At 34.3% G+C, this 14671-nt stretch overlaps 1 protein-coding gene across 1 annotated transcript; it reads right to left on the bottom strand.

Annotated features, from left to right (window-relative positions):
- Window positions 1-8552: 8552 nt before the first annotated feature.
- On the bottom strand, window positions 8553-10163 carry LOC115967635 (transcription factor TT2-like). Its single transcript, XM_031086775.1, has 3 exons — window positions 9904-10163; window positions 9590-9719; window positions 8553-9332 (listed from the first exon to the last, which is right to left on the bottom strand). The coding sequence occupies exons 1-3, from the start codon at window positions 10034-10036 to the stop codon at window positions 8675-8677; spliced, it is 921 nt and encodes a 306-aa protein (XP_030942635.1). The 5' UTR covers window positions 10037-10163; the 3' UTR covers window positions 8553-8674.
- Window positions 10164-14671: the final 4508 nt, after the last annotated feature.

Raw genomic sequence — 14671 nt, 5'->3', positions numbered from 1 at the left:
GAGCGTCGCGATCGACGCCGGTCGCCAGTGTTGAAGAGTCGCGATCGACGCCGATCGCCAACGCTCGGCGTCGATCGCCAACGGCGACGCTCAAGCGTCGCGATCAGCGTCGATCGCGACGCTTGAGCGTCGCCGTTGGCGATCGACGTCGATCGCGACGCTTGAACGCCGCCGTTGGCGATCGACGTCGATCGCGACGCTTCAAGGCCGCCGTTGGCCTACTGAGTTTCTAGAACCTTTTCATCTCCTCTATTTCTCTGGTTAGTATCTCTTGCCCTATCTTTTTCCTTTCCGCCGCTTCAATAAAATTAGACAAGTTTTTTTTTTTGGGTCAGGAATTCTTAGTGAAACTTTGGCTGCTGTACTTGGTTTTTTATTTATTATTTATTTTTAATTTTTAATTTTAATATTTAAGTTTCTGCCCTTTCCTTAAGTTTTATTTCAAAATAGAATAGAATGGATCCCATTTTTTTAGGGTTTTTAAAATTTGCCTGTGTCGATTTTGCTAGAAAAATTAAAAAAAGTATTGAGAGAGGTTGTCAAAGATCGCATTAAAGTTCGATTTGTGCCCTCATTCGAAATCACCTCATAAACTTTACTCGATATGGGAGAGAGAGAGACACACACACACTTGTTTAAAACTTGTAACTAATAAATTAATTAGGTTTTTGCTTTGTATAAGTATTTATTGTAGTCCTTCGTCTGTCCCACACGCCAGGTATGCATGTATATATACTCTTAAAAAGAGAGTTTTGATTTTCAGTTCTGCTTTTGAGTCAATCGTTCAATTGTTGTATGCTTAAGATTCTTAGTCTTGCTATGCAGATAAAAATATGGCATCGAATTAACGAGTAGTCGGGTACTATTACTATTGAATAATACTAGGCTAGGTAGCATAGTCTTTTTATTTTTCCTGGAGGATGGATTGAGTTTGGTTAGGCTCTTTTTTTTTTCTTTTTCTTTTTGTTGGATAAGTAGCTAATAGCAGGGTCCCTGACAGTGCTCCGCTTTTGCAATGAAGTTCTCATTTAGTTAGTGGTATCCCAAGTATTTAGGTAAATACCAATCATGAATTAGTCGATGTCCTCTTTTATGCTACTTTTTAGTGCAATTGTGACTTTTGTCATGTCATAATTCTCATTATTTCTTGATTTTTGAAGTTGGGTTTTATGAATTTTTATTTATGGAAAACCACATTTATTAAGGCTGTTATGTCCTTGTAACCTGGCTATTTTTCTGTCAAACTTTTTTTTGTGCACACTGTAATATATATTTTCTGGTTTCTTTTTAGACTTTGTCGTCATCATGGAAGGTGCCACTCAAATCCTAGCTATGCTGTTGGTCTCGTGATGGGTAATAAGGTACGTATTTATTGTTTTGTGATATTTATCCTACTATATTTATGCTTTTGAGTGTTGTTGAAATTACATGAACTATGATTGGTAGATATTCTAGTATGTTTCAGAAGGCAGTCACTTGTGTGTTTTTAGGCTAATCAAAATGGTTTGTTATTCTTTATTTTAAAAATAGGTCCAATACCAATTTAACAAGCCCAATATAACGTTGAAAATGGGTTTACTTGAAAATCAGTAGGTCGAACATAGAAAAAACCCAACTTCAACTTGACTATGTCACTTGAAAGTGAACTATGGTTAAATCTCATATGGCTGTTAATACTTAGTCTCTAAAAAGATTCTATAAACTTGAAAACCCAGTTCGGTGAATTTGTAGAAAATGAGTTCAATTGTCGAGCCTTTTCTATCTCAATCTACCATAAAGTTTGTGTCTTCAATATTGCTTCTTTTTTCCCCCCATAGTTTCCTTTTGTATACTTATCTAACTGTCTCACTTTTGCAGGTCTTACGAAACAAGCCTGATTTTCACCGCAAACCATGGCCAACCATAAGCAACAGTGCGAAAGATTTTGTAAAGAAGTTACTGGTGAAGGATCCTTGGGCAAGACTAACTACTGCCCAGGCCCTATGTATGTATTGGATTTGTCTCTTAGTAAATATCAATTTTGATTACTTCTAGCTTATTGGAATTGGCTAATGCAATTACAAAAATTTTTAGGCAATAGAGTTGTGACTCAAACTGAGATTCTGGCCTATTGGAATTGGCTAATGCAATTACAATTTTATCTTTCATTTCATTTTAAAGCTTGTTTCTTTTATATCATATTCAGATATGGATTTCTTTTTTGTTATGTTTGGTTAAATGCCTATTTTGATTTACTAAGCAAAAGGTTAGGAGTCCCAACTTAAGTGTTTACTGTGTGGGTGGAGATCTTGTAAGGAATACAGTAAATTGAAATTAAAAACAAGGATTTCGTTTGAGGAGAGTTACATTGATAAGAATTTGATGATTTATTTGACAGTGAATGTCTTTCTTCAACATTGTGCTGAAGAAAAAAGGGCTATAGGGAAAAAAGAAAAAGAAAAAAAGGGCTATAGCCGCGTTTTTAAACGCGGTTAAAAATATGTCCTATAGCCACATTTAAAAAATGCGGCTATAGTGTCACCTATAGCCACGTTTTAAACGCAGCCATTAGTCCGATCCTATAGCCACGTTTTAAACGCGGCCATAGGTCCTGGTCTTAGGCCACGTTTTAAACGCGGCCATAGGTCCTGGTCTTAGGCCACGTTTTAAGCGCGGCTATAGAATCTGGTCTTGGGCTGCGGTTAAAAAGTGTGGCCATAGGACCGTCAGTCCTATAGTCACAGGTTTTAGGCCACACTAGAAAGCGTGGCCTAAAAAAATGCGGCTATAGGCTATAGCCACGTTTTTTTGATATATAGCCGCGTTTTAAAAACGCGGCCATAGAACCTTTTTTTTGTAGTGTGCACAGAACGGGCTTGCAATTTAAATTTATGGGCCATTGAAACACCAAGGTTATAGGCCTTTGCTCATGATAAGTTAAGTGAAACTCCCTTACGCAAAACAAATCTAATGGTACGCTGTGGAATGAGGACGTTGTCGACTTCCAACTGAACTCAACTTATTGCAAGCAGTTGGGGGCAAATGTGTCCTGGTGAAAAATCACAATTTTTTTTTCCTTCTTGATAATTAGATGGTTGGGAGAGGGAGGATTGAGAATTTGAAGCTTGGATTTTTTCGTTGAAAAGACCAAGAAATATCAATTAGTTGAACTATAAGAGTCTTGACAAAAATCAGAAACTTAACTATTATTAGCTGTAAGGACATAGTTTGAATCCTAAACCCAAAAGTTAAAAGGATCTAGGTTCAAAGAGTCCAATATAATGAATTTATAGAGAGTGGGTTGGAAAACAAGACTCTAATGAGTTTGGTAACTATTATAGTGGATCCAAATGACAATAAAGTAAAATTGGATTGGTTGTATCTAATGAAAATTGTCCTCGGCACAGTCCAATGAGATCAGTTCTTGTATATAATTCTTGAAGTTGATTACAAGTACAGTTTTTATAGCTACGATATTTCTCTCTTAATTCTAAGATCCCTTTTTCTTAAGGTTTCCTTTCGCTTTTATACTATCTTTCTCCTTTCATTTCCACCATCCACATGTAGATTAGATTGTAGGTGTTGATCCTTGTCTCATCAACACTTTTTTGAAGTCTTTAGGAGTAGCTGTAAGGCTGAAAATTGCAGTTCAGGTATCAGTTTTCTCTTAGATATTTCATAACCTCCCTCTGTCCTGTTCCTTCTTGATACTTTTCCTAATTAGTGGAATTATCCGGAATGTTGCTCTTGATGTCACATAGCACCTCCTAACCTCGGCTTTGCTTAGTCGAGGAAGCATTCCTCCTCGGATCACCTCCCTGGAACATGATGCCTAGATTCCTTCCTTTATTTATTAGTGCTGACCTCTATAACACGTTTACCCGGTTTCGGACTATTAGGTGTCCAATATATTCTATTGGGCCTAACATCCCTACATTAGCTATTTCCCAAAAGATTACAAAACTTAAAAGATAATATTATCATGGATATTTTAGTCTAAGTATCTAGCATTATCGCTAATATTTTAAATAAATTTCTCTTATGTAATTCATATAGTGACGATTTCAAGGATCAATTGGATTGAGTTAATTATTAATATATTGAATTTTTTTTAAAAAATAAATATTAACAATTTACGAGCAAAGTCTTCAAAGCAAAGAATAAATTTAGGAGCAGAGTCTTAATCAAGAGCTTTTTTTTATAACCTATATTTTCATAAACTTTATTAATTCAATACTTTTCAATTTTTTTTGAGATTTTTATGATGAAAGTGAGATTTTGATTCATATATTTTAGGTTTTAAAAAAATTATTTTGCAAATATATTTATACAATAATCTATTTTAAACTAATATTTCAATTTTTTTATCGATTTTTTTACTAAAGATTTCTAAACAATGTTTTCAAATATTATTCTTGATTTTTATGAATAAAAATTTAAATATATTAAAATTTTAAATCCAAGCTTTTGATAACAAGTTCCTTAAGGATGCAAATTAATGTAAATTTTTTGTTGTTGGGAAACTTTGTAAATTATTACATGAAGTTTTTATATATGTATTGTTTAAAAAGTCAAATTGTCTATAAATACCAAGAAAACTACGTGCAATAACAATTAATTTGTGCATACAAACTAATAAATTATTAACAAATATATTTTTTTTTCTTTTGAAAAGTATGAATTACAGCTTATAATTGAGTATTTATTATTTATTGACCTATGCACAAGGGCAGGGGAACCATGACCACTACCAAATCCTCCTCCACTACCAATATATAGATTTTTTGTATAAAAACATATAATTAACTCATTAAATAAAAATGTATTTAAAGTATATTCTCTTAAAAATATCTTTAATTGTTCTTAAAAAAAAATCTCTTTAATTGAAGCCTCTTTTGTTTTCCATAAAAAATCCCTTTATTATTATTTTTTAAAAATAAATTATGCATTTGGAGAATACAAATATGTACATTATACTTTTATTATTTTTATTTTTAAAAGAAATGACAGTAATGGATTTTATAGTTAAAAGTTAGAGATCCTTATTGATTTTTCATCTAAAAATTGTTACTCTCCAACAAGTTAGTGTAAGGGTCATATTTTATATATTGGCATATTCGAGAACAAAACACACTTTACTATTTGAGTCTTAGGTGTTAATGTGTTTAAGAAGATCATTTAGTGTCCAACAAATTGTATTATTAAAGACATAAAAATAATCGAGAAACAATATAAGAAAAGTTGGAACTGCAGATCTCGACACCTCTCGATTTATCGAGACATGGGAAATTAGAATTCCAAGATTTGGCATCGGCCCATGATGCCAATGTTTTTCTAGGGTTTTGTGCCCTAGGGTTTCAGAGCATATAAAGGTTATATTTTATAGCAGTCATCATACACACAAAGAGACGTACAGAGATACACACTTAACAGGTGTTTCTGGGACTTTTTGTATGCCATAGGGTTTTGTATCAAGCTGCTTCCAAATCTACAGGCGTGGATTGAAGAACTTTGCTAAACAATAACAATCAACTATTGATGTGCTGTTAGTCACGTACTAAGATCTGTGCAAAGGAGAAATCTCTACAAGAATAAGTCCAATTGGGTATTAGAGCTGATTCTAGTATAGGCCAATAGGTTCAACTGTCAGTTGGTATTTTGGGATAGTTTGGTTAAGGGACAGACCCAGGTAGAGGCCTAAGGGGGCCTGGGCCCCCCCGGCCCAAAAACAAAAATTTTTAGTAGGTAAAATTTTCCCAAAAAAAGAAAAAAAAAAAGACTTGGGCCCCCCCTTATTTTCATGACCCATCCTATCCTAGCTGGCTAGCCCACTGAGCCCAGTCAAGAGCCCATATAAATCTTTGAAAAAAAAAAAAAAGAAGAAGAAGAAGAAAAAAACCTAGCATCCAAAACCAAACAGAACAACTGAACAAGCGAAAAAGGAAAAACGAAGGAAAAAAAGAAAGAAAAGAGAGAGGCGAGACAGAGACAGTGAAAGGCGAGACTTAGAGAGTACTCACGCCGCCGCTCACACTAGAGAGACCCATCTTGTTTTCCACATCGCCACCCATCTCACAGAGTCACAGACTCGTCCCTGTCAACTGTGGGCGTCGCATACCCAAACGGGAAATGGCGACACCAATGCCGCCACGGCCCACACGAGACCTATCTTCACAGTTCACAAGTATTTAATCTATTCTTTCCTTCAAAACCTAATATAATATTTGTGAATCTCATAATCTAATAATCTGTGCTTGTGGACTTGTGGTGTTTGTGTTTTTATTGATGAGTGATAAACTGAATTGGTGATTGTGAATTGAATCTATGCTTGTGGTGGTTTTTTTTTTTTTTTTTTTTTTTTTTTGTGGCTTTGTGACTCTCTATCACTTTGTGTTTGTGACTTTTTCTTTTATATGTGAGAGAGAGAGAGAGTAGAGTTTGTAGAGATTAGAGAATATAAATTAGTGTAGTGTTTAAAGTGTTTTACTGGTTGTCCTTTGTTGACTGGTAGTTGGGCAATAGTAGGGACAAGTGACAGAAAAAAAAAATGATAAAGTTAGGAAAAGTTTTTTTGTTGCTAGTGCAGAAAGTAGAAAAAATTCATAATGTCGGTAGTGAGATTGGGTGAGTGTTAAAAATATGGAGACAAGACAAAGGCAGAGATAAATAAAGGCAAAGACGAAATACAAAAGACAAAAAAACAAATCATATAATATAGAAAATTGTCACACAAATTTAAGAATATAACAGTGATTCACTTGCACCTATTGTTAACTCATAATGCTAAATTAGATAAATTTATACATTGAAAAGAAGTGAGAAATAAATTTTCAATTATGAAAGTTGTCAAAACTAACCTTCAAAACAAAATGGAAAATGATTTTTTGACGGACTCTTTGATGTTATACATAGAAAAGGATATAGTTTCGACATTTAGTTTGGATTCAATCATAGATGATTTTGAAGATTTGAAAGAGTGTCAAGTTCCCTTTTCATAGATGATTGTATTAAGAAACAATAATATTTTGTGTCTTTTGTTTTTGTTGGTAAATGATGTATTTTAATATATTAAGAAACAATGATTTTTGGGTATTTGTCTTGGTTGATAGTTTATTAATACTATATGGGTGCGTATTTGAAATTTTTTTTTCGCTTATGTCCGGCCCCCTCAGCTTGAAATCTTGGGTCCGTCCCTGGTTCAGTTGTGGTAAGATTCCTTAGACTTGTAACCAATTGATTCTTAATTAGTGGATTTTTCGAGAGTGATGACTTAAAATTCATTCGATAAGGTTTTGCTTGTGACGGTTTTTCCCATCATGATCAAATCTCCATGTCAAACTAATTTTTCACTGCATTTAATTTAGTTTAGTGATTGGCTGTCTGTCACTTTTACATGAACCTACCACTTTTTCTCCATCATTCACAGTTTATCACTTAGACAGTTGTGGCATAAGTGGTCTTGCTCTTAGTATGTTAATAAATCAATTCTACCTAAATTTATAATAAATTTGAAAAAATATTTAAGTGTTAATTTAGTAAAATAAAATTCATAGTAGCACTTATGCATGAGACTATTGATAGGGTATTTGTATTCAGCAAAAAAAAAAAAAAAAAAAAGGATAGGGTATTTGTTGAAAAGTGAATTTAGGCATATGAGTGAGTTCAAACTCACATTTTCACATTTTAAATAACATTACACATTTTTTCATCCATACATATTTCAAAAAACTCCAAACAACAATTCTCAAACTAATTTACCAAACACTCCCAAACTTTCTTAAAGCGTGTTTTGAATTTGAGCGTATCTATGAAGTTTTTCTTCATAAAAAGAGGAGATATTTGAGGTGTGCATGGCGGTTGGTGCAGTGCATGGAGGCTGGTGTGAGGTCCTTAGCTTGGAGCTTGGACCAGAAATTTGAGCTACCACATCCACATGGGGTTTGTGGGGTTGCCAAATAATATTGGTAGGACTAGGAAGCTACCGCGGAATGAAGACACCTGGTCTGATCCGCACAGAATTGAGAGTTAATGAGAACCGTGAAGTTTTGATTGGGGTGGGAGTGGGAGTGGGAGTGGGACCCAAAATTGTCGTTTTAACTTTTAATAGGAAGGAGCCATATGTGATTTCATGGACAGTGTACCCAAACGTTACTCAACCGTTGATTCAAAAGTCAAAACAGTCAAATAAAAAAAAACATACATACGTACCTTCATTTTTGTCTCAGAACTTTCATCACTCTCTTTACATCATCACGCACGATAAATAAAAAAAAAAAAAAAATTATTTATATTTATATTTCTTTCCGTTACTTTTTCTTCTTGTAAATCAAACAAAAATATTCTCTTTTTTTTTTTTTTTCCTTGTATATTTATTTATTTATATTTATATTGTATAATCTTAAGTGATTATGCTTGTAAGTGTTTACATGTATCTGTAGATGAGCCACATAATGTCAAGTTTTGCATAAAATGAAAGATAGAATAAACATTCGTTTACATGCCAGGAGTACTGCATATTCTCTTTGAAATCTATCTTAACATTCGTTTGGATTAGTCCACACGTACAACTAAAGTGGGAAATGAAAGGATAACTATATTGATAATGCGACCACACCAGCACAAGTTTGAAAAACAAAAATAAGATATACAATCTTGTAGTTGAAAATATTAACATGTACATATAGTTTTGACTCAATTATTGTGCTAGCCATTCCTCTCCGGAATCGAGAAGTGAAGCCAAAGACTGAAGATTGGTAGCTACATTGGGTAGAAGTTGAACACAATCGCTAGTAGTCCAATCTTGCGGCAATTGTTGAGAGAGAATTAGAGGTTGTTCTGAAGTAGATGATAAATCATTTCTTCTAGCGTCGTTATCAGAATAATTGGTTATGTCACACATATCTGGAAAGTCTGAGCTGAGAAGATCCGTCAAGCAAACTTCCTCCATGTTGAAATTCATCATGAAATCCAACGAATTGAGATGATTATTATCATTATTATCTTCATATGTATCGGATTCCACAAGCTTACTATTTGTGGAAAGTTGACCAATATCCAATATTTGGTGTCCTGTCCCAACTGTCTCCAACTCCATGGAGTTAAAATAATGTTCATATTGGCTTGGCGGCTGTGGTGTGAGAAATACCTTAGAACATCTAATTGCTTTGGTCCGGATCGCTTGCGTGGATAAATTGTTCTGCTTTGATGCTTGCTTCGATTTATTTTCATAAGAATGCTTAGGAGTTTGAGCAGGGCATTGAGGGTCACCAACTCTTTTTCCTAAATTGGTGTTCCAATAGTTCTTTATTTCATTGTCTGTTCGCCCTGGAAGCCTCCCAGCTATTAGAGACCATCTAATTAAAGAAAAATATATATATTAGCTGCCTCATAATTAACTTAATTTACTATATTGTTATGTTACATGATTAACTAAACTGTGTATAACAGTTTATTTCAATTTTATAAAATTCTATCGCACTTATATATGTAATAAAAAAAAAATTACAATATTGTTATATGATTGTTTATGTTATTAACCATATAATATATATACTTTTTCTTTGGAGAGAGAGAGAGAGAGAGAGAGAGAGAGAGAGAGAGAGATCTAAACCTGTTTCCCAAGAGCTTGTGAAGCCTAATGATGAGTTCATCTTCATCCGGTGATATGTTACCTCTCTTAATGTCTGGTCTAAGATAATTCAGCCAGCGAAGCCTGCAGCTCTTCCCACATCTTTTCAAACCTGTACAAAATTAACCATTTCATTTTTATGTGAGCTTCATATATAGAAAAACAAAGAAATCCCAAAAGAAGTCACATGCATGCATGTCTTTTTTTGGCTTTCTTATAAATACTAAAAGAAAATAAAGGAACTAGTCATTCACTCTTTTTAAGTCTTAGAATATTAATATATAGATATATCTTACCTGCTCTTTTTGGAAGGTTCCTCCATTTGCCTTCACCATGGATTCTAATGTATTCTGTGAGAATTTTATCTTCTTGAGCTGTCCAAGCACCTCTGTTCAACCCCTCCTTAGCACAACAAGGGCTTCTTCCCATTTGGCACTTCTTCTCCCAACTCTCTCACTCCCTTCAATCTTGATGCTTCTCTGTGACTGTGATACTCTGTAAAGTTGTAATATTTGCTATTTCCTCTGCTCTTGGAAACCCCATACTTATACATATAGCTCATTTATGTCCTATTAAAATAATTTATCATTGTTTTTAGCATATCATAAAATTTTAATTTCTGCATGGTCCATGTGTCTCATAGCAAATGTGGCCCTCTTTCATTTAAACCGACGTGCCAAAAATTTTAGTAAGGTTTTTTGGTTTTTTTGGGTAGAGTTATTAATTACTAGGTTCAATATCTTTGGTGGATCTGCATCAAAACAAATAATATTCTTTGGTGGATCTAAAGACAATTTCCTTTTGTTACATGTGCATTGGGGACAACTTGTTTCGTGCGAACTTGTTTTGGGTTAATTTTTTTTTTAATATATATATATATATATATATATATAAACAGTAAAATTTCCATTTATATCTTCCAAACCGTGTAACGATGAAAGCTTATGCACGAAGATATTTTAAAAACAAACCAATAATAGATTCGGAGACGTAATTTTCTTTGTTTTTTGTGACTCCCTATTACGAGTTATGATAACCAATATACATGATAAAACTTGTTAGTTCATCAAAAGCGTGCTTGAAGATATTAATGGCCTTCTCGCTTGATGATTGATGGCAATACTAGCCAAAAAGCAAAAAAAGAAAAAAGAAAAAAAAAAAAAAAAAAGGAAATTAATCATCTATATTTGAAATGAAATGAGTCTATTTTGCGAATTAATATTACCTATTTAAAAGTGTATTTAGTGTTATAACATTTTAAATTGGCAAAAATACTATTTTTGTTCTTACATTTTAGGGTCATAACACTTGAAGCTTATGTGTCAAATAAAATAATATTAAAAAAAATTATAATTGGAATTTAAAGCAACTTTTGCATTTGAATTGAAAAAGAAAACATTTTCTAAATTTTAAAGATAGAAAAGAAAATTTTTGGTAGGAACATTTTCTTGATTTTTCTTGGCAACCAAACATAAAAACACTTTCTTGATTTTTCTGTCTTAAATCCTTTAATTCCCAAATACATTCTACAACATCTCACCTCTATACAATTGAGAAACATCCAAATAAAAAATAACCAAAAAGAAATTGAAATTTTCAAACACAAAAAAAAAAAAAAAAAAAAAAAATCTAGCAAATTTTGCCTAACAAGCAACAACTTTCTCGATATCCAAATAGAAAAATAAGAGAGAACAAACCCAAATGGAGAGGGTTCTCATCTCGAATTGGTGTCTTAGTGATCGGTCAAATCTAGTGGCTTTGATGAGGACAAATGCAACCAAATTTTTTTACACAAAACCCAGATTATGAGGGTGACTTTTAAGTCTTTTTTACACAAAACCCTTGAAATCCCAAAATTTCAAATCAAAACATCAACCCCCAGATCTACAATCAACCCCAAAACCCCATTTTTCAAACCCTAATCACAACTAAACCCATACCCATATTCCAAAATCAAAGAGGAAACACAACACCACAAAACCCCATTTTAAAATTTTTGTTTCTTGTTATTTTTTACATTAAAGGAAATTGTTCTAATTTTTTAAAAATTTAATGATGTGGATTTTTTATGATTTCAAGGTGGATTTTTTATATTATTTTATTTGCCATGTGAGTTTTAAGTGTGCCAACTATACAAATTGCTTGTCTTGTAAGTATTTTTCGTTAGTGAGTTGACAGTAGAGACCAAATTGACTACAAGTTGAAAATAATATGAACCAAATTGATTGTTATCAAAATGTAGGGACTAAAATAAAATTTTTGCATTTAAAATTTTAAATGGCATGGTATTTTATACATTGTTAGATCCTAATATGAAGCGTTCTCCTAAAAAAAAAAAAAAAAACCTTCCTTCCACATTGACATAGTATCTACATTATGAGCAAATTTTAAAAGAGCATAAGCAATTATATTGTGTCATATTTTAAATGTTTCACTTTATATTCTACTAATTGCATTTTCGTCAAGTTCCATTTTGTCCATACATACATTTTTTTTTTCTTATAAAGTAATCAAAGTTTGAAAATGGAGGGGGAAGAAAACTAAAATCATACCCATAACATGTTGTAGTGGGTGGAAACTCTTTTTTTTTTTTTTTTTTTTTTTTTGTTGTGTGTGTGTGTGTGTGGAGATATTAGTGGGTGGAAACTTGAAAGTGAATACATACTAAGAATTGGGACAAAAGCTTTTTATTCTTTAGATTAGTATGCAAGAGATTATCATAGTGGGACAAAACTTTTCCTTACCATAAATTACTAGCAAAAAAAACAAAAAAACAAAAACATTGGCTGAACAGCGTTTGATGGCAATTAATATCTTGAGTTAGGTTTTATTTTAATTATGCCTAAGAAAACAAGGGAGCATGAGAACAGTCAAATTTACATTAATACATTGCCAATTCATTTAATTCATAAGCAAATACAATATGTATAGGAGTCAGGAGTGTGAACTGTGAAGTGGTGGTCTCAGTTTACTACTGGTAGGTTGTACTTATAATATAGGTAGGTTTCCTGCATAGCAGAAACCTGCAAAATTAAGTCTCAACACTCACCAATCGAATCGACCACATTTAATTATTGCATTCATCTCCTCTCGAACTAACCTTCTCATCACACGTTCTTGAAAGTTGGTTGTGGCACCCAAGATTTTTCTGAAAGTAAAGTCTCTGACAAAAATGTCTATCAACATCTATGGGCCAACCTCAATTTGAACCGTCCATGTCTTGGTCATAGACATTTTGCACTTTTTATTTTGGATCTTGTTAGCTAATACCTTTTAACTCTTTTAAGGTAATGGTTAGTAATCAATTTTAAGAAAGTTTTGAGATAATTTTTATGAAAAAAGTTATCAAAATAATAATTGTTTTTCTTTTTTCATAAATTTCTTTTTTAAATAAATTGTTAAACAACGTTCTAAGAGTATTTGTTAGCATTTTCCTTTTATTTTATGTCTCTAATAAAAAAGATCATTGTAAGGACACGATTCGTGGCGGACCGTAACAGTGCTGGGTTCGCGCGTAAAAAGGCCCAAACAATATCATTTGTAGAGCGTGGGTTTGAAAGGTTAGGCCTTGGTCACCAGACGGTGGGTCTTTCGTGGTGTTCATACATGGTTAAGTTTCCTTCACCCCTGGAGTCCTTCTCCTGGAGGTGGGCTGGGAGGCTCTGATTTTTGGCCATTTTTCCCAACCCCTGCTCTAGATTACTCATTTTTCCTTTTATACTCGCCTGCGTTCACTGTCCTTCGTCCACGTATAGGGTCAAACTTTCCAAGATTGATACTTGTCCCATCAGCCCATACCCAAAGTCGTTGGGGGTGGTTGTAAAAACTGAAGAATACGGCTCTGTCAGGTGCAGAGTATTGAATGGCAGTAAGGGCAGCTTTCCCTGGATATTTTAGATTTTCTTTCAAGTTTAGTTCTATACCGTTTTTGCCCCTCTTACCGGTGGGACTTTGGATCCTGCCGAGGACTGAACTGTCCTCGGCTGTAACCCGAGACCATTTTGTGCTTTATATTATCCAACCTGGGCCATAGCCCTCCTCGACTTGGGCCTTTGGACTCCCTACGGGTAAATGGGCCTGGCCCATAAATTATTTGGGCCCCACAATAGCCCCTCAAAACTCTGCTGTCCAACCTCTTGGTTGGAAAGGGGGGTTTTGGTAATACCGAGCCCTTATTATGGCCCATCTAATTCGACCTTTCACTAATGCTGGCGATTCTCCATCTACCCAGGAGATGTACCGGTCTACGAGACATTCTTTTGATCTTACTCCTGACGCATTTTCGCCGTTTGGTTATCCAAGACGTGCTTTTAATGACTTCTATTTACGAGACTATTTAAATTCGACGGTTTGTTTGATGAGGTGGGGAAGTGGAACGGATACATCTTTGTTTACAGGTTCTTCTGGAAACCTGGATGAATTTAATACCTTCCGTTTTGCCCTTCCTATAAGAATGCAAGTAGGAGGCTATCGCTCTCGTACAGAGACCCTTTTTACCTTTCTAAGATCTGAAACCCTTAACCTCCTTTAGCGTTTACTTTACCCACGAGTTATATACTAAACCATAATACGTTCACCGTAACAACGAGTAATGAAGGAACCATACCCTCCCCGTAAACACCACATTCCAATAAAGCTCGTAATAGCTCAGTCAGGGCAGGGATGACGAAGACTCAAAATCTATCTCACCATCCTTTCAGCCAAAATCCGAAGCAGGGACTCGTCACGTCCAAATTTCGGCGTGACTGAGTCAAGAACACTCATCATCAGTACCAACCGCTCTCTCCCGAGCATACCTAACATGGCACCAGTGTGTTAGGAGTCAGGACTGAGGCAGGGGCCAAGTGCCCCTGCTTCTTCCTCTCTTCGTTCACTGGTGCCTCCTTTTGCCTCTCTTTCTTCTTCTTTTCACCACCAGGTCCATCCTGGTGCTTTTCCTTCTCCCTCTTTTGCTCATTTTTCTTTCTTTTCATCTCTTCTCTCTTCTTCTCCTCATTCTTTTCATTCATCTCCTCCATCTTCTTCTGAAGAAGGTCCTTCTCTCAATATGGGCGCTACCGAGAA

The sequence above is a fragment of the Quercus lobata genome, chromosome 11, assembly GCF_001633185.2.
Source record: "Quercus lobata isolate SW786 chromosome 11, ValleyOak3.0 Primary Assembly, whole genome shotgun sequence".
Lineage (NCBI taxonomy): Eukaryota > Viridiplantae > Streptophyta > Magnoliopsida > Fagales > Fagaceae > Quercus > Quercus lobata.
Note: the sequence above shows the minus strand (reverse complement) of the source record. Positions and strands in the feature narration are given on the sequence as shown.